At 43.8% G+C, this 23,765-nt stretch overlaps 1 protein-coding gene across 10 annotated transcripts in view; it reads right to left on the bottom strand.

The window, feature by feature from the left end:
* The window catches only part of LOC140629051 (arylsulfatase F-like), a 31,718-nt gene extending 10,991 nt beyond the window's left edge, over positions 1–20,727 (bottom strand). The window contains exons 1-8 of one of the 10 annotated variants that reach the window (XM_072818443.1): positions 20,595–20,727; positions 19,361–19,518; positions 11,713–11,774; positions 10,186–10,335; positions 8,534–8,655; positions 6,847–6,969; positions 3,637–4,060; positions 583–719 (exon numbers count right to left, since the gene is read on the bottom strand). In XM_072818443.1, the coding sequence (XP_072674544.1) occupies positions 583–719; positions 3,637–4,060; positions 6,847–6,969; positions 8,534–8,655; positions 10,186–10,335; positions 11,713–11,723 (967 nt within the window). In that variant the 5' untranslated portion in view covers positions 11,724–11,774; positions 19,361–19,518; positions 20,595–20,727. The other 9 variants (XM_072818447.1, XM_072818446.1, XM_072818445.1 and 6 more) reach the window with 9 other exon arrangements.
* Between the last annotated feature and the right edge of the window lie 3,038 nt (positions 20,728–23,765).

Raw genomic sequence — 23,765 nt, 5'->3', positions numbered from 1 at the left:
CTGTGAATTGACAATATTGTTTGGCTTCCCTTTGCTCAGGCTTGAATTCTCTCTTTCTAAAAAGATCCTATTTATTTGTTCAAGAGACAGAGTGAGGGAGCAGAGGGAGGAGCAGAGGGAGAGGGAGAAGCAGACTCTTGTGCTGAGCACAGAGCTCAAGACAGGGTTCAATCCCAGGATCCAGAGATCACGACCAGAGCTGAAACCAAGAGTCAGGTGCTCAACCGACTGAATCAGCCAGGTGCCTCGGTCAGTCTTATTTCTCTGATTACTAAAATCTATTTCATGCCAACGTCCCACATTTGGAGGTTGTTATAACCAAAAGCCTGCCAACACACGAGGCCAGCCCCATGAGCTTTTCAGCCATCCTGTCGCAAAACTGGAACCTGATTTGCTCAGTAATATACGTACCATAGAAACACTGAGAGCTCCATGGAGAGGGCAAGCATTGAGTGTACTTTTGTGCTGACTTTGCTTAGGACTTCCACTTGCGACATCGTTGGGGCAGCCCTGGGGGCCGTGTCTGGGTGTCCTGAACTATCAAAACATAGAGTTCCCATCTCTGTAGGTCCTGCCACTTACCCACCATGGAGTCCATCTCCTGCACGTTGTCCCCGTATAAGCCATGCTTGCTGGTGCCAATGAACTCGGTTGTCGTGGGGAGAGGCACATGTACATGCAGAAAGGTAAAAACAAGGAGGAAAGGTCCTTCACGGTTCCTGGAGGGACATCAATCACTTAGCATATTGAGTTTGCAAAGTGTGGGGAAGTAGATCACATCATTTTTTTGTCACACCCTGTGTCCGTCTGTCCCCAATGCACCCCAAGAGAGCAGATGCACACATGAGGCAGAAACCATCCAGGATCCCCTAGCATTTGGACTGCTCCCCAAGGACACATGTGGGACAGCTAGATTCCTGAGTAGCCCCACCTGGCACGACGGAGTCATAAGCCCATCCAGCTCTTTGGCACACCTTCCCATGGCTAATAAAGTCTCTCAGGCCACAGTAACACCTGACAGACCCAAAGGGATGGTGGCTCGGGAGTGGTTTCTTAGATATGCCAACTCTTTCACAACCCCCAAGCAAGCATGGACAGAAACATCTTGGCAACATGTCTCCACACCTTCAGATATCCTGTGAGGACATAGGAAATGAGGTTGGCCCACTTTGAGCTGTGATGATCCACAGGGAATGTAGGTCAGCAGCTAACCAGAGCAGCACACGGCACAAATGACTGTCTTTGGGAAATTTCTACTCTGAGGACATATCATGGTGTAAAGAACGATGGAAAAAATGAAAAAAGAAAGTTGCGCTGTGGAGAGCTGGGTTGAATGGCATCTTTCCACAACTGATGTCCACCAGAAAGCTCAGAAAATTTCTGCTGTGTTAAGCCTCTCGGTTTTTGGCACTTTTTAATGGCATCACTATGAAGCTGACGCACATCGTACTGAGGATTGAGATGATACCTATGTTGCTTTATGTAGCAAAAGGTAATCTGCAGATGGGATTAGGTTCAGGATCTTGAGATGGGGAGATAAGTCCAAATTCTCTGAATCACAAAGGTCCTTGAAAGCGGGACCCCAATATGGTCAAAATCGGACAAAAATAGTGTGGATAAGTGATAACCGAAGTAGAGATGCAACCAATCAGCTATACGCCAAGGAAATAATGCAGCTTCTCCAATCTGGGATGAGAAACAGACTTCCCCTGAACCTCCAGAATGGGCTAGTCCTGCCAATGCCTCGATTTTAACCGTGTAATGTGAGATTCAGATTCTTGACCTCCAGTACCATAAAGTAATACATTTGTGTTGCTTTAAGCCACTCTCATTTGCAGAAACCTGTTCCAGCAACCATAGGAGACTCACACACTCAGAATCCAGATAAAAGCAATTTATAGCATCTGTGAACCTACGCCACATGCTCATGGCCACATTATTAATCAGTGGAGTGAGCTTCTGAATCCTCATAGTCCCCATTTCTTTTCAGTATGGTACCACTGTGGATCACAAAGAGCTTCTGAAAGTCAATGCAAGTTTTGGTGATGGAAGTACATTTTTCACACCCCAGTATTTGTTCATGATGTACTAATGTAAACAGTAAGCAACGCCCTGTGCGGGTGTCTTCAGACTTAAAGGGGCTCACAGAATGGAATAGAATCTCTCATCTTGAGCTCTTGGTGTAACAAATGCCACCTCACAACATGCTAATGTGTCCCTTTGCAAAACATCTGTGCTTCTGTGCATATGGAAAGTAGCAGGGAATAAAGAGCTTGCCGTGAATGAAACCAGCCATTCCATTGCATCTACAATGCAAAGATGGTTTAATCTCTCACAGACTCTAAATTTGTATTGTGCCCACCTTGGCTATAAGGTAAGGACCAAGCTAGATACAAGTTGCCCAAGAGCCTTTACACCACCAAACAGTGCTATGTGCCAAACACACCAGCTTACAGATCCCTACCCCAGGATGATCTCAGCCTCAATGATGACACCTCCAAAGACCTTATTCCCAAGATCACCTGCTGAGTTTCTAGGTATACATGAATTCTGGAGGGATGCCATTTAAACCAGATCATCATGATACAACTTTTTTAAAATTCATTTTCCCCTTTCTTGACATTGTGATATTTATCAGAGCACAAATTTTTCAGAGTGGCATTTGCATTATGTGCTGCCCTCATTAGCTGAGGGCCTATCTTCCTTGTGCTTGAGCTTCATGCAGTAATGCCTGGCCACTTCTTCATTTCATCCTTGTTCACCTTTGAAGATTCAGTCAACATATCTTCTCAAGTATGGCTTTCCTGATATCTTGGAAAATCCCTACAGTTTGGACTGATACCACCCTGGATTTATGCCCACTAGCTTATTTCTTATCATGGGCTTGTACATATGTGATCATCAATGATATCAACTTGTCCCTGACATTCAGACCCCAGGATAGCGATCGATAAAGATAAAGCTTCAGTCAATGTTGCAATGGCCAATAGAAAATGTGTTCACATTCTCTCTCTCTTTTTTTTTTAAGATTCATAAAGTGAAGGCCCATAAATGTGGCTCCTTTGGAAAGTTTCCAGCGACTTTGTTCTGCATGCATTGGGCTTTATAATGATCACCACTGACCTCAGCTGAATAATACCCTTTACATATCTCATGCTCAATGATAAGCCCTCTGATTTTAACTTCTCAAAGAGATTTTTTGCCTAACAGGAAAACAGCACAGTGACCAACTTACTCTGCTATCTAGTTTCCTGGTAAATGCATTTCCCACTGTGCATTAACATGCAGACAATATAATTATTAATTATTAATATTATTAACCATAAATTAATAAGCCAGATTTCTAAGTGTGAGTCTACCTGCTTTGGTCTGACCAAATATGAATTTCAAGGCCAATGGAGAAATTGTGATTTTAATAACAAAAGCTCAAACGAGATGGCCCCCCTTAGGTACTACCTAAAGAGTCCAACTGGCGTCCAAAATATACAGTATTGTATTGTCTAGTCCTAACTAGTAATATTCCATTTCTTTTCTCAGTATTGTGCAAAGCATGACCTCTTATTTTTAAAAAATACTAGTTCTGTTAACTCTGTCTTAAACCCCTTAAAATACATGGACTTCTAAAATTATCTTTACCTTTCCATAAATGAAATCGCCTCCTTCACCATGATGGAGCCAGCTCGCTCTGCCTTCATGGGTTGTTCGGTGATATCGTGCTCCCGCATGAGAAGGCAATCCCAGTACAGAGGAGATTTGTAACTGGAGAACCAAAAGTAGCCCAGCAGAAAAATAAAAAGAATCATACAGAAGATGAGGGACCAGGGAAGAGAGACCAAGCGACTCAGTTTCCCCAGGGCGAAAGTGAGCGCAGCAACAGCGACCAGCTGCACACAAAGCCATATTTTGCTCCTGATGGCTAATTCTGTGTCACGAGAGGGGTCTGGCCAGCAGGGGTCAATCAGAGTGAATGGCATGCCATAGTAGTAATCAAACCCATAATGATACGGATGATGGCACTGGTCATATCGGGACTGGCAGTTTAAGCCTTGATGCCATTTGCCTGAAATTACAAACAGACATATTAAGCATAGTATGCTCACACACCATGAAGAACACATGAGCACTCTTCATTCAAAACAGACGACTCGTGCACAAAAATGGAGCAGCAAATAGTTCTCTTTTGCTTAAAAATGTGATTTCAGGACCTGATTCACTTTTTGCTCTCTTTTGCTTCACAGAAATTTGTGTTAAGAACTCATGGTGAGTGACAAGATAGGATGAAAAATAAAGGGAGGGAAATACAGTTGTGAGTTTGTAGCAAGGATGTGAACTGGGCAGTTTCTCCTCAACAGAAAGAAAAAAAGTCATAGGCACAAAGATGAATACATGACAGGGACAGGATAGATTATAGCTGGTGGATAAACTGGTTAGTAGGTAGGTAGATAATCGATAGATAATGAGATAGATATGATATAAGATTGATGGGCAATAGGGAAGATGGATAGATAGATGATGATAGATGATAGATAGATGATAGATAGATAGATAGATAGATAGATAGATAGATAGATAGATAGATAGAAGATGGATGGATAGATGTAAATTATACCTACAAAGATAGATAAATCTTAGAGATAAGATAAAAGACACATGATGAATAGATAATGAATGGGTGGAGATGATAGATGATAGATGATAGATAGATGATAGATGATAGATAGATAGATAGATAGATAGATAGATAGATAGATAGATATGATGGAAGATAGATGGGGCATGTGTACACATATGCATAGGTGGATAGATTGATAGATGAGGATGGATAGATGGGTACACTGATAACATATGGATATAGATAGATAATAGATAGATAGATAGATAGATAGATAGATAGATAGATAGATATAGATGAATGATGGAGGATGGATCAAGCATGGATAATGGATGGTTGGATAGCTCACTGGATGGAAACCCCAGGTCTACCACTAAAGTTCACTGAACTTTATTTGATAAAACTTGCCAAGCTTTGAATGGTAACAAAAAGATCCATGGGCATCCTATTGGGATGTGGACTCGAAGAGAGTATGGGCAGGTATAGCCACTAAAATGTTAATAGTTCTCTGCATGGAGTAAGGGCCACATGGAAGATGGACATACTCACATCTCTGAACACCTGAGAGGGTAAGCAGATGAGAGGCAAGGCTAGAGTCGAGGTTTTTCTGTCCTGACCTCCATTAAGACTGTCTTCTCTTATCAATGTCAAATTGGTTACAAAAATTGATTAAAAATAGCATGTTATTTTCATGCCAGTTGAAACCCAGGCTCTCAAATAGGGACAGTAGGTTTAGCTTCAAATTAGTCATCATCGGTTGAAGTCTATCATCTTTGGCAGTGAGAAAAAAGACATCCGTACAACATCGATGGTTCCATTTTAATGATAATGGGGTGAGCAAGAGAACTTATACTGAGAAAATATACACGCACAGACAGGCTGACAAATTTGATCGTATTGTGCAACATTTGCATCAAAACATCTCCTGTGTCTCTCATCCTTGGGAAGAAGCAATTACCTTATCTTTGAAGTTAGGGGGGATGGGTTATTCTCAGACATCCCTTCTGCCTGTAAGTTATCAATGATTCTGTCAATATGCAATGCAATTAACTAGAGATCATGATTCTTACCATCCCACTGCAGTGCAATTAGGAGACTAACTGGGGATTCAATCATTGCCAAAAGAGAGCAGCATTATCGTCTCCTCTACATTGACTCTCTCAAGCTGTAGGAGTGGTGCAAGGGGGAGCTAACCCAGGGGGACAGACTGGAAGGAGCCAGTGGAAACTTTCTGGGACAACCTAAATGCCCCTTATCTTGATTTGGGTGACAGATACAGGGTGTACATGTTTTTTAAAACATGTATATTTTTTCTATTTGGGTGATGGGTGTAGGATGTAGACATTTCTATGGAGTCAAAAGTTGACACTTCATAAGAAATGCATAAGGCTGTTTGTGTGTTCTTGACAGGGCTCATCACAGTTCTTAAATCATACATGGTGAATGAGATGAAGGATTTCAGAGCCTGCAGAGAATAATATAGAAAGACCACCAGAGTATAGTGTGGTCTGTGCAAAGACGAAGAACACAGGGTGATAGAGAAATATGTAGGATGGCCACCTGGAAAGGCCTGGGGGTGAGGTGGGAAGGAGTTTTCTTTTGTCTGAATTATGTCTGAAAAGGACAAACAGGTGCCTTTGGAAGGAATGTGTGTGTGTGTGTGTGTGTGTGTGTGTGTGTGTGTGTGTTGGATGGGGGGAGGTTCATTATGATAGAAGGTCCCAGATGAGCAAAACACAGCAATGAAAGAAAGTTCTGGAGGACATGGGGGACACAGTGACTTGAGAAAGACATTAATATGACATATTAAGCAGATTAATGTTGAAAGGTAAGGATAAAGGTCAGAGGTGGCCAATGAAATGGCAGATGTAGAACCTACATCACACAGAGGGTCTTCTCTGCCATAGCCAAGATGCATGATGCTTCTGAAATAAAGGGTTTCCAAGAAAACCATGTCAAGAATAGAACACAGGGGTCCCTGGATGGCGCAGTTGGCTGTCAGATTTGGTTTGGGTTCAGGTCATGATCTCAGGGTGGTGAGATGGAGCCCCGCATTGGGCTTCGTGCTCAGTGCAGAGTCTGCTTCAGATTCTCTCTCCCTTTTCCTCCGCCCCTCCCACTCATGCTCTCACTCTCTCTCTCTCTCTCTCAAATAAATCAATCTGTAAAAAAGAATAGAACAACACATATTATTTCTTTATAGTAAATACGTCACGCCTGTGGCTGCTTCTTACCTATCAGTGCCGTGCTATACCCTTGCTTCTTCAGTAAGGCTGCAAACGTCGTCTCATTATGAGGGAGTCCCGCGGGGGCTCCAAGTGTGATGATGACACGATCCACTGCGTTAGAAACCATTCCTGAGTGGGATGAAAAAACAAAACCAAAAAACAACAGATCACACACACACAGTGAGTAGGTGCCTGTCAGCTAAGGAGGAAGTGAGTCACGGATGGTTCAGGAGCTGACATTGGGGTATCTGAGAAGACCTGACGCATAGTTTTTGAATCTCTGCATTCCTTCCCCAAAATAGAGCAATAAGCGAAGAAAACTGCTCACCCATGGACATCACTAATGACAAAACTAGGTGACAGGTACATGGGGACAGGTCAACCATAAGCCCAAGACCTACATTTTACAGGAGAGGAAGGCAAACCAGTTTCTAAAGGACCCAGTAACCAAAGAACCAACCAGAATAGCCAACAGGTGTTCCCTGGAGAGGACTGGAAACAGAGGGACATTTCCCAGCCCCACTGCTAGAGTTCCAAGGGCGCTGGGTGTATTGAAAATGTTGCAGCGATCCAGCTTGAGGAACTCCCTAAACCAACCCATCCTGGCTTCCTTCCAAAATGGCAGCCCAACCCTGAAGCAATATCTGGGAGCAGACGGAAAATTGAATAAGACAAAACAAAGTACGTGAAAAGGAAGAGAAATTCCAGATAAAATCAGGAGAGACAAGTCAGGTGGAGACTTCCCGAGAGGGACCTCCCTCCATATACAAGGAGCTGAGAGAAAGGTCTTCCAAGTTAGATTTGCTGACCATGCCCTCTACAGGAAACCATCTTCTTCTGAATAGTTTTACATAACGTGTGCAGCGCGGAGCAAAAGAAAAGAGTCAAATCGCCTATAAGTTTACCGTAAGAAAAGAAAAAAGGATAAAGAACTTATCGGTTATTGGACCCAGCTCACCTTAGCACCAGCTAAGCAAGATATCGTCAAACTCATGGGATCCGCAAGGTTATGTGACACCCTTGGGAGCTGGACAAGGGGCATTTCTGTCTTGACGGAGAATGGGACACAGATCCTGACCTGTGAATTCTATGCTCTGCTTCCTCTTAACTACAGAATCTGTGCCCGTAAAACATGACCAGTCTCATCACCTTTGAAAATATAACCATACGGCCCAGCCATTCCACCCCTTGGTGTGTATCCAAAGGAATTAAAAATACGTGTTGAGTCAAAAACATGTATGCGCAGGTACAGAGCAGAATAATTCACAGGAGCCTAAAGCCAGAAACAACCCAATGGCTGGTCAATTGAGGGATGGAGAAACAAAAGGGCTAAAATGTGCGATAAACGATTGAGACCTTCTGGTAAGTCCGCCTCATGACACCCGATTAGTGGAGACACGTCCAGTCAATTAGTTCCTTCCAAGACAGCTTCTCATTCTTGCCCTGGGATGGCAAGTCCTGCCTAAGCCAGCTCGCAGGATGCACAGGGTGAGTGGACATAGCCACGCACGGCGGGCTCGAGTCAAGTGGAGGAACCGTGGTTTCCACGCGGGCGTCGATAGCTGTGTATGCAACCGTGTGTGTACGCGTGTGCGTGTTTGAACTATTTTGGAGCAAACTTTTCAAAATGGACTAGCTACGTATCATTTCATTGAATCCTAGTGTCTCTACAGAGACTTCCCCGTCTACACACCTGATCGGATGGGGTATCTCCCCGTGAGGAAGGCAGCCCGGCTTGGGGTGCACATGGAGGCTGCGGCGATGTGATGGTTTAGCTGCACCCCTTCCCTGGCTAGGCGGTCGATGTTAGGCGTCCTGGATTGAGAGACAGAAAGGGAATTGCAGAGAGGATGGGGGGAGACACAGACAGAGGCGGAAACCAACATCTCCGTTTACGATGATTCCCCAAGCTCAGAACGGGAGAAAAAAGTAACTGCACACGGCGCCCTATTTCCTTTTTCTCCCCACATCGTGGAAAAAATACGGCTGAGGCTTTAGGCAGTCGTTGTCTATTGCAGGGTTGATATAACTTGGTTCTGCAATATGGTGTCTACTGAGTATACGGCCCTGCCTTCTAAAATATATATATAAATACGCGTCTGTGGACTGATTAATTAAGGCTAATGACTTACAGATCTTGGTTATGCCTAGCTACTTACGGACACGAGGACGCGTTCAATGCACGTGTTCTACAGACTCACGTCCCTGCTCTAGATAAAAGTTGCAACTGCTGCCTTGTCATTCCCTATAAAGATCCCTGCAGGTTGGAGACCATCAGAGAGACTTCCACAGAAGAGAAATAGTCACTGGCTGGATGCAAATAAATTGTAATGAGCTTCCTTAATGAGAGATATGATAGAACAAAGTGGAATTTTGTCCTGCCAAGACATGCTCCCAAGCTGTGATGTTTTCAAGACTTCCATAAATGGCTTCTGTTGAGCCTACCACAAAGCTCAGGCTTGGTTTCATGGATGTTCTTTTCTTCTTTCAGAGTGCCCATTCTTAAAATAGAAGGCTATCACCTTAAAAGGGTTCCAAAATTAGGAAGCATAAAGTGACCAAGTTCCATCGCGTAAAAAGTATGCATAAAAATCATCGCTCCTCAGGGGCGCCTGGGTGGCTCAGCGTTTTGAGTGAGTGGCTCTTGAGTTCAGCTCAGGTCATGATCTTGGGGTCATGGGATCAAGCCCCGAGTTGGGTTCCATGATCAAAGGGGAGTCTGCTTGAGATTCTCTCTCTGTCCTTCCCCCATTCTCTCTCTCCCAATAAATTCATGCATCTTTGAAAAAAATCATCAGTCATCATAATATTGCATATCCCAGAGGGCTCACCATGTGGCAGGTAACTATTCTAAAGGCTTTGCACATACGAACGCACACCTGTATACCCCCCACCTGTGTGCTCAGCCAACAAGAAGGATAAGCAAGGCACACAGAAGTAACTTGCTCAAGATTTCACCGCCAGTAAGTGCAGACTCAAGATTCAAATCCAAACTGTCCTCATTTTATATTCTTTTCTTCTTTTATTTTTTTTAAGATTGTATTTATTTATTCATGAGAGACACAGAGAGAGAGAGAGAGAATGAGGCAGAGACACAGGCAGAGGGAGAAGCAGGCTCCCCGCGGAGAGCCCGATGCGAAACTCAATCCTAGGACCCCAGAATCACTCCCTGAGCCCAAGATAGATGCTCAACTGCTGAGCCACCCAGGCGTCCCTTATTTTCTTCTTTTAAAGACAAATTCCAACCCATGGATTTGGTTTTCCACATGATGTAGCCATAAAACTTTATCAAGCCCCCAAGCCCAGACAACAGATGAAATAGCGCAACTGAACTCGAAGCCATACCTGATTGTGTCATTGCCGAAGCAGCCCAAGTCACCGATCCCAAGGTCATCCACCATCATCAGGACTATATTAGGCTTATCATCATGTACCTCTTGGGACTGGCATGGGTTTAAGAGTACACACATCCAAGACAGAGCAACGAAGAGGCTCCTGAAAAGCAAGCACAGATGTTGCACAGATGATTTAAGGAGCTACGTCCCATTGCACTGTCCCCTTCTCATGAAAGCAACAGGACTCATGAGAGACCAGGCACATCTCCCTTGAGGAACAAGTGAGCCTCTCGGATTTCTCTCCCTGAGCATTGGCTGCTGCTGTGGAATGGGGCCCATGATGCTCAAAGGGAGCCTCTCCTGGGTCTCCAGCTCACATACACCAAACGCTCTTCCAGAAGGTGAAATCTGAAATTGTTTGCTTAGAGACAAAGCGTTTCTTAGGCCAGAGGCAATAAGACTCCTGAGGTCACGTCCTTGGGAGATGGGGCCAGCTGACTTTCCTTCACGGCAAACAGAATTCAAACGCGGGTGGGCATAGAGCTTTGCCAAAGGGACATTTGGTTGAAGGGAATGAAAACAGCCAGAAAAAAAAAAAAAAACAAGGAAAAAGTAATCCCAGGGTAAAGGGGAATGGAGAATGTTGGCGAAGAACTAAATTCTGAAAAAGGAGCAGCCCGGACTCTGAAGACCAGTCTAATCTCCTTCACAATGCTGTTCAATCCCAGTAAAAGTCCCATTTTCTCAAAGAAATATATGATTCCCTTCCCACTGGATCCCTCTTTGATTATTAGGTAACGAATATTGGACACTTGAACTATTAGTTGCATCTCCATCTTGTCTTTATCCATATTTCAAAACCCACCTCAAATATTTCCTCTGGGGGGGGACAGTAGTGGTCGCTGACCCTCCTCTGTGCTCCCAGAACCCTTCGTAAATGCTCAGAAGCAATGCTGACCGCGTGAGTTGCAACATTTTGCTTTTACCCAAACCTATTCCCCAAGACTGGGACCTGTGTGCCCAGGACTTTTCCCGTTGTCAGATCATAATAATAGTCAACATGCGTGTTTTCATCTACCCAACGTGGGTTGAATTGCTTTTCTCACGTCCTGGTCTTACAAAATTTCATTTATTGTTATTTTTATCGTTGAAGTGTAGTGAGAGCACGGTGTCACGTTCATTTCTGGTGCACAGCGCCGTGATTTGATAGTTGGACTAGTCTATATGTTATGCTATGCTCACCACACCCAGAGCCCTGCAACACCTGTCACCATGCAATGCTAGTAAAACATCTGCAGTATCTTAAAATAATACGACTGTGTTGGAAATCCGCAGTTCACATGTATCAGTTGCCAAAATATCTCCTATTTCATTATGGACTTACCGACGTCAGAATATCACTGTACGTGTTTACACCCAACCATATCTAGGAAACATAACATCGAATGCCAGTTATCTGTAAAGCTGAATTCACGGGTGTTCCCAGATTGTCTGTTATAGTCAATGCATTTGCAAAATAGCTCATGACTTCCCTCACCTGAGCTTCATCACAAGGCGCTGAGTGCCTTCTTATTTTCCTTGGCCAGAGATAAAAACGTGCTGAAAAACACAAACATGTGTTATCTTCGTGTTAATTACATTAGTCTCCATTGTGAAATCCTCAGAAGATCACAAAGCCGTATTTCCACTTCCAACGTTTAAAACTGGTTTTTGCAAAATCTGTCAGGACACGAACCTTCCACCATCAAGGACTCCGCTGCTCTCGCTTTGCTTTCAAGGAGCTCGGGTTGTACCGGGTCTGGGGTCCACCTGCTTCTTTGTGTCTCTTGAGTTAACAGACTCAGTCCCCAAACCTACCCTAATATAAGTCTGCATGACAGCATAGTCTTGAGGAGCTGCTGAACCTGACAGCTTCTACTCAGAACGTCTACATGGGATGAATTTAGGTCACCTTAAAAGGCGTAGTTGCTTAAATGTATCTACTGCTTTGGTTTTGCGTTAGCGCAAATCCACACCACTCTGTGGTGATTTTAGGATAGCTCATCGTCGTATCCCATGAGGGGGGACAAGGATGGGCACAGTGTATTACAGTGAAATTCATTTCCACGAAAGACAACAAGCATTCATCTTCCACCTGCAAGCTGTTACTCATATTTATAATTAAAATAATATTGGGAACATAATACGAACCACCTCCTTCATCAGTCTGTCTTACCCAAAGCAAGATGCCACAGACCACAAGAGAAGAAGCTACTGGCTAAGATATGGAAACGAAGGAAGGAGAGAGAAGGAGAGAAGCTTATTCAAACAAACATTGGTTTGTAATCAACCTCTCAATGCCTAAGCTGATCCACTGGGTTCTAGAAAATAGTCAGCCGGGACGCCTGGGTACCTCAGCAGTTGAGCATCTCCCTTTGGCTCAGGGTGTGATCCTGGGGTCTGGGATCAAGTCCCACATTGGGCTCTCCGTAGGGAGCCTGCTTCTCCCTCTGCCTGTGTCTCTGCCTCTCTCTCTCTCTCTGTGTCTGTCATGATTAAATAAACGTTTTACAAAAAGAAAAGAAAAAGAAAGGAAATAGTTAGCCAAGGAGTCTTCCGAAATCCCAAGTCTGCCCATGACAACAGAAACTAATCAAGAAGCAAGAAGAATCAAGAAGCTCCATCCTAATAAGGATGCCTCAACTCACCTGTCAAGTGATATGGTCTACCTGATGTCCAGGAGAAAAGAAGGGAGTCTTGAGCTCTTGCTCCTCCTCAACAGCCACCTGGACTCGTTAGCCAAGTGTCACCCTGCTGGTACCACCTCCCTCTGCAACGAGGAGGCTGGTCCACCCTCTGCCCACCCAGATGCTTCACATTTGTGAGACACAAGTGAGGCATCCTGATTTGCCTCCCTGATTTGCATCTCCTTGTACAAGCCCAGGGTGTGTGGCGGTGGGGGGGGAATCCTAGTCAGCAAAAGCCTTGCAACCTTCCCTGCAGTAACTGAGACTTTTTATCTGTGACTACCACCAAAATGATTCATCAAGCCCAAGAAGGCTGGCTCTCCTACAGGGGAATGATCGCTTGATCCTGTTCACTGGATTCTGATGACTTCAGGAACTCCAGCGTTGCCTCGGGGCAACCTGTGTACCCAACTAGAGGAAGGAAAATACAATCTCTCCCCAACTCCCAGCATTATTTCTCCATTCTGTTCAGGAAGATGAACTATGAGGAATAATTTGGGGGCTCATGGACATACTATTTCTCAACACAATGCCCCAAGTGGATTACCATCAAGCAGCAAGTGAAGCATAGCGAGACAGAGACAATCTCCCATATGATGAAAGGATCTGGGCGTAGAAGAACCAAGGCATTGTTATCCTACACATGAAGAAAAGCTCATGAACACCCAGTTAAACAAACCAGAGCAGTTTGGGGATTAGCTGAACAGATTCTCATTAAAAAGCCCTCTTCCTCCAGAACATAGTTCTCTATATTTGTCTCTTTCTCTCTCTCTCTTTTTTTTTTTTTTTGAGGGGGGAGATAGGATGTCTCATTGCAGGTGCCACTATCTGGTTCTACCATAGAAACCAGATCCTGGACCATCGGACCCAACATACAGATTATCCCCAGGCCATCTTTGTTGCCCGGGGAACTCTGCATGGGAATGGTATAAAAACACCAAAAAAGCATGCATTAAGACGTTCTGAACCCATTCTGTGGAATGAGCACCACAAAGGGTATACCAAGTTTTCATCCTGAACAATAAAAAAAAGGCATAAAAGGGTTTCCAGATACAGATTCCCATGGCAGCTCCATAATCAGCGAGTTTAAAGTCTCATCGAGGGATCCCTGGGTGGCGCAGCTGTTTAGCGCCTGCCTTTGGCCCAGGGCGCGATCCTGGAGACCCGGGATCAAATCCCACGTCGGGCTTCTGGTGCATGGAGCCTGCTTCTCCCTCCTCCTGTGTCTCTGCCTCTTTCTCTCTCTCTATGTCTATCATGAATAAATAAATAAATCTTTAAAAAAAAATAAAGTCTCGTCGGTATGTTCATTCAACGGCCCTTCTCCTTCCACGTTCTGGGGGCTGTTATTATGCATCCCGTTTTTCTTTGTGTTGTGGGGTGAGATTCTCAGGGAGTTGCCCGGGGCCCTTAGCTATCGTAGCATAAAAGGTTTTCCACACATGCACACTTGCACTCCGCGTCAGTAATTTGTTTTGATAGGATTTGCACATCTTGATATGTTCGGCACTTGCTGGCTGCCCCTTTATGTTAATAAATGCGACTAAGTGGCCATTATCTGTCCCGTTTCAAGTGTTGATTAATGCTACTTAATCAGCCATCCTTATATAATGCGATGCCACTATTATAAGCAACCATCTTAAAAGTCCAGAAACAAAATCATTAGAAGACAAGATGCAAGACGTCGGCCAGACTGGGCTCATGTTTCTTGAGTTGTATTCATCAGATACGATCCTATTAATGACGATGATTTGAAATCAACCCCATCCCTAGATTGAGTGCTTTATGGGAATGAGTTGGAAAACCCTGATTTTACCTAAATAGGTATGATTTGACACCTGGCTAGTCTCCTTAAAGAAATGCATGAATCTTAAGAGGTAAACCTTAACAGATGCTTGAACAGGACTTTGAGGACGTGCAAACATTTGTGATCATGTTTTGGGCATGGTGTCCCTGGTCACCGTCTTCCAAGAAAAATTGATAAGATGCCTGCTTTGTCGAGGTTTGCAGGTTTCTGAGAGTGTAGACTCTGCCAGTGGAACAGGGCGTTGCCTCCAACAGGAGGTGGAGTTAGATCGTAAACACGCGCCTGTTTACCACGGATGGTGGAGAACTTCGCTAAGCTCCTTAGACTCTCAAGTTCACGTTCCTAAAGGATGGAATCATGGTTGCACTATGAACCCCGCTCAAGGACCGTCCGTGGCTGCAGCCACTGATAATTTGAGGTGCCCCCTGGAAAGGGAGTCATCATCCTCATCCTTCACAATGATGAGATGCTGAGGATTGGATAGACCATACCAAGTGACACGGAATCAGATTCTTTCTGACGTAAAAACGTTGCCTGCCAATAATCCAGTGTCGGGGAGGCAGCAACACATAACTCATTTTTGCAATGAGTAACACACTGAGAATATCCTTTATGGAAAAGTGGCCAAGGGCGCTTGAGTGCCTCAGTCCATTAAGCATCTGCCCTGGGCTCAGGTCACGACCTCAGAGTCCTGGGATGGAGCCTGGCGCCGGGCTTCCTGCTCAGCCGGGCGTCTGCTTCTCCCTCCGTTCCTCCACCCACCTCGCGTTCTATCGCTTACCCTCTCTCAAATAAAGGAGATTTTTTAAAAAAGAAAATGAGCAGAGTCCCGCCCGACGTTGGAGAACTAACTCTTCCGCCTCCAAGCAAAATCGCATTCGTTCATTGCGACGCCGGGGAAGCGTTCGGTATCTGCGGCAGACATCACAGCCATAAGGCTGAGGCGGAATGGCTTGTTGCTCAACACACAGTCTTCAATTCCAGGACAGGAAGAAATGTGGAAATAACCAAGTGGAATAAAAGGCCACAGAGGAACAGCTGTACGCGTGCATCCTCGGTCGAAACAAGGGCGCAGATGAGAAGGTGGGAAAAAATTCTACTCGCGGGGCTCACAGGGGGATCTTGGCAAAGAGAACTCTTGGACTTGTCAAGTCCTGCCAAGGTGCATTTAGGGCAGGTCAAGAAGGTGAGGGTTTGCCGAGCGAAATCCACATAACACAGGAGCAAATAAATCTTGAGATGCTGGGAACTTTGACTTCACCACCTGGAATGGATTGTAGTTGACAGCAGCGGAGAGCTATTCAATGATTTATGACGGATTGTTGAAGTTGCAATGAGTTTGAGGAAAAGGAAAGCATCGATGGCAAAGAAAATGTGATGATCGGATGTCATGGCTCCCTCAAGGCTACAGGGTAGGACACCATGCGCATGTGTCATGGTCCTGGACAAGTGTGTGATTCCTCCTCAAAGGCACAAGATGCCTCCGGGACAGGCTGAACCACGCGAGGCTGAGTCCTGGTCCCAAACACGGGAGCTGGGGCCAGGACGTCTGTGATCCCCAAATACTGCCCCGCCTCCTGTTGCCGTACCCCCGCTCCGGCTTCCTGACACACCTGTCTTACAAGAGCACACGGAGGTGTGTCTCCTGCAGCCATCATGCTCCAGGTCAGCCCCTTCCACGCAGGCTCTACAGGGCCACCAAAGAGATGGCTCCCTAGCCCACGAGCTGAATCCCACTCTCGCGGGGCTGTCAGATGGAGCAGATAAATGCCCTCCGGCTCACTCTGAATTTCAGTGACACGAGCCACGTTCGTTTTAGGGCAAGCATGTTCCCACGTACTACACGGGGGCCTCACACAGGGGACAAGCCCTTGTTGCTTCTCAGAATCCAAGTCTAACTGGGCTGTTTGGTGTCGAGCCTGGCCTCCCCCCAGCCCGCGAGCTGCGGCCCTGCACACAGAACAGTTTGCAGGATTGACGACGCTGGTTAATGTAACCCCTAACCTCACCAGGAGCAAATACACAGTCAGCAGAGGCATCCTCCTCCAAATCAAGGCAGGGATGCAGCATCCACCTCTGTCTCCACTAATACTAAACTCTAGCATCGGAAGCTCTGCCAGTGAACATAAGAATCACAACAAAGAAAGGATGGGGTCATGCTATTATTTAAAAAAAGAAATCTTCAGCCCGGAAAACCAACAGTCCATGAAAATCGGATAAAACTAATCAACCAAAAGCCTGTAGATCCCTAAATCTACACCAAAGTGATGAGGCGCAGAGTCATAGCCAAGTACATGGCGTGAAGCAGAGGAGGGATGGTCCCCAGTTCCGAGGGACGAGGATGGACAAAGTGGGGGCGCAGAGCTGCCTGGGATGTTGGATCATCACAGCAAAAAGGAAACAAAAAGCACCTTGGGTGCCATAAAACATGGATGCCACAGTCATGGGTTGGGATGGTGAGTTCCGCCTTAGCCTGTGTGCCGCTCGCCAATGGGACCTGTCTACGTCTACAGGGAGGAGGATGCGAGGCAGGCGGCGGGGAGGGGGGACCACATGCTCAGGTGACATCCAAGCCACTCTGGGGAACAGCCCAGGGTCCCTGCTCTCCAGGAACCCAACCTGTCAGCACCTCCTTCAGGATGGACCCAGTTTACTCCAACACACCCAGGCAATTAGGGTTTCAGCATGTGGTTTAGGGGTGGGAGACCCCACTCAACCCACAACACGCCCTCAAACCTGACCTGTTGCCCACTCCCCAGACATAGACACAGGCTGTTCACTTACCTCCTCTCCGACGCTGTACGGGAGGCCATCCCTCCTTGACCACCCCTCCTGGATCCCTGCCTGCAAACCCCATCCCTGGGAGCTTCTCCTGATGACCGCTTGTGCCCCATTCGGATGTCAGCTGCATGAGGCTAAGGACAGGCTTTGCCGCCCCCCATCTGCATTCCCAGCCCACAGTAGACCTCCCTAAACAAACCCAGGCTCCCAGCTTGGAACTTCAAGACAGAACCACGAAGCCAGGTCCCAATCTATGACCTCTCGCCGCGACTCAGCTGACTCCCCTTTTGTACTTAAAAGAAGACCAACGAAGACCCTAAAATGTTGCAGTTCATTTGAGCAAAAGGGTCTGTCTACAGCGGGCACCTGCACACCTCACATCGTCCTGAGCACGGTAGGGACAGGAGCTCGGGAAAGGGTTTTATAGGACGCTCACAGCTGGACGGCTGTTTGTGCTTGGTCCTTCCCCAAATTTCATTTCCTTGGGGACGAGTGCATTTGCTGGTTTTGGTTTGCTGTGTTCGTTATCGACGTATCAGGGCCACCTCATTCCAGCGCGCTTCTTGTTTAATTTATTACAGGATAACACGATCTTGTGGCCTCTTGACACGTCTGCTGTGGTCACACATTTTGACGTCACGATGAGGACCTCCATCCACCTCTGTGTGGGTCACCTGGAGCAAGCGCAGCCATGTCTCAGCCAGCGGCCTCGTTTTACCCGTTGCCCACTGCATTCTCCTTTCTGCGTCTTCCTTATGTATTTTCAGGTGACAGGTGTCAAGTACCCCGTCATGCCCTTGTTGGGAGACGTTTCAAATACAATCAAATGACCTTCATGCAGGTACATAAAGCCTAAAGAGCAAATGACGGACACTTAATAAATTATCAACGTGCCACGGATTGACGTCCAAGGGTGATCCCACCAGAACAGCATCCCTCGGAGTCTGTTCAAGCAAGCATTCCTTCAGCTTCGGATCTACTCCTGTTGAGAAATACTGAGCTAGAGACCGAAGGTGGAAAGTCTTTGCAGGGAATAAAATGGGATGATCGGTTGGAGACGTGATGTACGCAGAGCACCTGTGGGCTCCAGAACAGGAAAGACGGGCAGGCCCCGGGATAGGTAGCCGCGAGAGTGCTCTTCCTTGTGCCCGCAGCTGGGAAGGTCACAGTTCTCACAGCCAGGGTGTGAGCGTCAACATGCCTAAGGTTTAGGACAGCTGGGGTCATCACAGAAGGCAGCTGTACCGTCTTCACATCTAACGTCACGCACCCAAATCCGTGATTAAGTGCTAGTATCGAGTATTCAGGAGCACTGAACGTTCATTCTGTTGCGCAACCAGCAACGCAATAGGTTTCCATGCTGACAGGTCAAAAGCTCTCCTCAAATGAGAGGTCCGTGCGAAGTGCACCACCCAGGGCGACTCAGAGAAGCCGCCGCAGCCTCTCCCAGGATGGAGCTCAGGACACTGAGCTACTCATGATGAGTGTCGGGATGCCACACGCTGCTGGCTGGCCATGGTGCCTGGGAAAGCAGCTTCCTCCAGCTGCCTCACCCCTGGGCGAGCACTTGAGGGCTCCAGGCAGGCACCTACTCAGCGGGGCAGCCGGCTTCCGGCCTTTCTTGCTCCACAAGTCCCCTTTGCGTTTCCTTCTGGTGTCCTTTCAACCGAGGAGCACTTTCATCTCATCAGGTGTCAACAAACAGTTCACAATTAGGACAGTGAAGTGATGCTAGTGCCATGAGCTTCGGAGACGGGGACTCCGGAAAATGTCCTGGGAGCCGCTCTTAGGCTTAACACAAAGAACGATCGTTCGAAATTATATTTAGGATATTTAGGATATATTTAGGTGAGAAAGAAAAGCAGGGTTACGGGAAACAAAGACGTTGTCACTCGGGAGCTATGTTCCCTCACTTTGCACTTTTCCGGCAACGAACTATTTTGGTTTTACTTCTTAGAAGGTATTTCCACAGTAGGGTGTAAGTTGGAGCTGTTTTCTTTGAATGGCTGGATTGTAAACCTCTATAAGCCTGTGTCGACAATGGAGGAAAACTGTGCTGGAGTCTTAAGTGGAGCATTTAGGGCTCTATTTTAAGAATATACACATTATGTATAACACCTATGTTGTGTTTATTATATATAATATATAAAAAATATGATAATAAATATATAGTAACATTTATTATGTATATAATACAAGATAGCATAGATATGTTATATTATAATAGGTAATATAGTATAATAATATACTATTAATATATATTTAGTAACATTATAGTAATATATAATAAACATATAGTAATATGTAATAAATTATATTTATTGTATATATATTGTATATATTGTAGTAAGATGTAAAATATATGATAGTAATATATGAAAAATGTATATATTATAGTAATATGTAATCAACATATATTATAGTGATACATAATAAATATACATTATTGTAATACTTAATAAATATATGAGTAATATATAATATATATTGTGGTAATATAATTATATATTGTATGTACTATTATATAATATATAGTACATATACATATAATATATATTACATATTATAGTACATATATAGTACCATATACACTCAGTATATATATACTATATACATATTATAGTACATATAATATGTATTATAATAATATATAATAAATATATATCATAGTAATTAGATTTATATTTGAATAGTACATAATAAACACATATAGTAATATATTATAGTAATATAGAGTATATATTATAGTAACATACATAACAGTATATTACAGCAATATATAATAAATATATATTTATTGTCTATATTATAGTAACATACATAATAGTATATTATAGCAATATATAATAAATTATATTACAGCAATATATAATAAATATATATTACAGTAATACACAACAAATATATTTAGTAATCTATATGATATATATTATAGTGATAGATCATAAATACATACATATTAAAATATGTTTTTAATGATCGGTAGGCAAAGTCAGCCAGCAGAGCAGGACTAAGAAGGAGGTGATGGAAAGGAAGTCGTCCCCAACGGATCCAATGTGGGTGAAGACGTCGCGTTGCTGAAGAGTAGAGTGAGCACCTACATACCTCTAGACGTAGAAGCTGCCGGAGACGGTGGGTAATTTTGACAGGTGGGCCTCCGTCTCCAGTCAGGAGAAGCTCGGTGTGCGGCAGCAAGCATGGTGGACGGGAAGGCTTGGCTTTCCCACAACACCGGGAGTGAGACATCTCCCAAAGAACTTTCCAGGAGAGTAGTAAGTGGTTATGACCTAATCAGTCCCAACAGAATGTTAAGGGTGATGACACAACACAGGGCGTCTTGGGATCTTGGATAGAGACAGAAAGGAACTGGTAAGCAGGCCACCTTTTCCCAGCAGAAATACACATGGTGATGATGAGACTCTGGGAAGTTGAGACCCATTGGGTGGCAGTGCCCACGTCCTGCCTAGGAGAAGTCACAGGGACCGAGGACAGCTTTGGGGACGGCCACACGAAGCCACATCTGTGTCACATCCATGGGCCTCAAGACAGGCCATCAGCTCTCTCTCCACTAGGAAGTAAGTCTCCGTCCCTAGACAGGCTCCTCTCTACCAGCATCTGCTTCGATGTCTGCAAAACACGTGCAGCGTTGTAGCCATGTCACTGGTGGGTGACATGGGTGGGTGAGAGATGGAACAGGATGTGCGGCACAGCATGCGCTACATTTTAGGTTTTTAATTTAATTCATGTATTTTATTTAATTAATTTATTTACCTTATTTTATTTATTTTACATTACTTACATTATTAATGAATGCATTTTATTAATCTTGTTATTTTATTTACTCAATTTAATTCGTTTTATTTTATTAATTTATTTTATTTTATTTAGGTTACTTACGTTATTTAATTAATTTACTATATTTAATTAATTTAATTTTATCTTTTATTTACTTGTTATGTATTTAATTTACTTAATTTCATTTATTTTACTTTTTTATTTATTTACCTTATGTTAATTAATTAATTTATTTTTATTTTTATTTTTTAAATAATAAATTTATTTTTTATTCTGTCCAATTTGCCAATATACAGAATAACAGTTAGTGCTCATCCCGTCAAGTGCCCCCCTCAGCGCCCATCACCCATTCACCCCCACCCCTGCCCTCCTCCCCTTCCACCACCCCTAGCTCGTTTCCCAGAGTTAGGAGTCTTTATTTAGGTTACTTACATTATTTAATTAATTTACTATATTTAATTAATTTAATTTTATCTATTTTTTACTTGTTATGTATTTAATTGACTTAATTTCATTTATTCTTTATTTCATTTATTTACCCTATGTTAATTAATTAATTAATTTTTAAAATTTAATTCATTGATTTGAGAAATCTTGACATCCTGGGATTGAGTCTCTGTTCAGCCCCAAGTCAGGCTCCTTGCTCAGCAGGGAATCTGCTTCGCACTCTTCTCCTGCCCCTCCCCCTACTCTTCCTCTCTCTCTCTTTCTCAGTAAATAAATAAAACTTTAAAAAATTCTTTGCTTAAATTAATCAATCAATTTAATTTTATCGAAGGACAATTAAGACACAGCTTTATATTTCAAATATCTTTATCTATCTCTTGAAGAATTCCATCTTCCTGGCAGAAAAATCCCGTGGTTGTTTCATCTTTTTCTTGGCCTTCATAGATTTTAGGAGCCTTAGGGCCTCTGAGTGGCTCAGTTAAGCATCTACCTTGGGCTCAAGTCATGACCTCAGGGTCCTGGGATTGAGTCCCACCCACATCAGGCTCCCTGCTCAGCAGGGGGTCTGCTTCTCCCTCTCCCTCTGCCTGCCACTCACTCCCCCTGCTTGTGCTCTCTTTCTCTCTGTCAAATACATAAATAAAATCTTTTTAAGGAATGAATTTATGGGCAGGGAGTGTGAAGATCCTGAGGGCTGGGCTCTTAGCTTCACCACTTACAGCTGGGTGATTGGGGAAATTTAGCTATATAGACAACAAGGATGGTAACCACTCCTACCTCACAGGGTTCCTCTAATTCAAGAATAAAGGGAAATATGCTTATAAAGCCCTCAAGACCAGCACCTCGTGTCTGGAAATATGCTTATAAAGCCCTCAAGACCAGCACCTCGTGTCTATATATGGTATATATATATATGTGTATATATATGTCTGTGTGTGTGTCCCATATATATACATAAATGTTTATACATATTTAGACCATATACATTGGTAACATTTATATATGAGATATATACACCACATATATACTCCATACATATATACATGCCATATACATTATATACACACAGCACACACACACATATATATACATACACCATATATGTGCTCCACATATATACACACCATATACAGATACCATATATATACCCCATATATATGTACACACCATATATATTATATACACACAACATATACATATATATACACCATATATATATACACACCACATATAGATACCATAAATATACTCCAGACATATGCATACACTGTATATATTATACACACAGCACGTATACACGCCATATACATATATAAACACACTCACCATATATATATATACCATATATTTATTTTCTATATACATATATACACATACCATATATATAAGCACACACCATATATACAGAGTACATGTCTATATATGGTAACTATATGTAAACACTGTATACACCTGCCATATATATAGTATCTATAAGTCCATATTAAAATACATATTTATATATTATGTGTATGTATATACATTGTACATATTACAAATACATGAACCTCATTTCAGGTCTTAAACGCTTATTCCCTGAAATCTCTGGCGTCGGCCAAATCCCTTATTCCATAGCTCATCTCCCAAACATTCTGATTTACCTGTTGCTAAGATATCTGCTTTCAATTATATATAAATATATATATAAGGAAATGGCTCTTTTTTGGTGGAGGATAAGTCAGCTTCAGAGAGCTTCCTTTAACTTGCCTGAGTACAGATCTCCAGTACTGCAAATTCCGGTCCGTGAGGTAAGTGCACACGTCCCTTAGCCATAAGCAGGACAGGAAGAAACAGGCAAACATTCGTCTCTACAGATTGAAAAGCCACTACCTGCGCCCCCCCCCATGAGAACACCCCATTGTAAAACAGGGAATCAAATAGCAGCCAGCAGATGAACCACCAAGGAGCTGTTTATTCATGCATTCTTTGAAATAACTATTGGCACTAACTTGTAGATTTGTAAATGAGAGGTCCAAATTAACATATTATTCAAGG

Source organism: Canis lupus, chromosome Y, assembly GCF_048164855.1.
Source record: "Canis lupus baileyi chromosome Y, mCanLup2.hap1, whole genome shotgun sequence".
NCBI classification, from domain to species: domain Eukaryota; kingdom Metazoa; phylum Chordata; class Mammalia; order Carnivora; family Canidae; genus Canis; species Canis lupus.
Note: the sequence above shows the minus strand (reverse complement) of the source record. Positions and strands in the feature narration are given on the sequence as shown.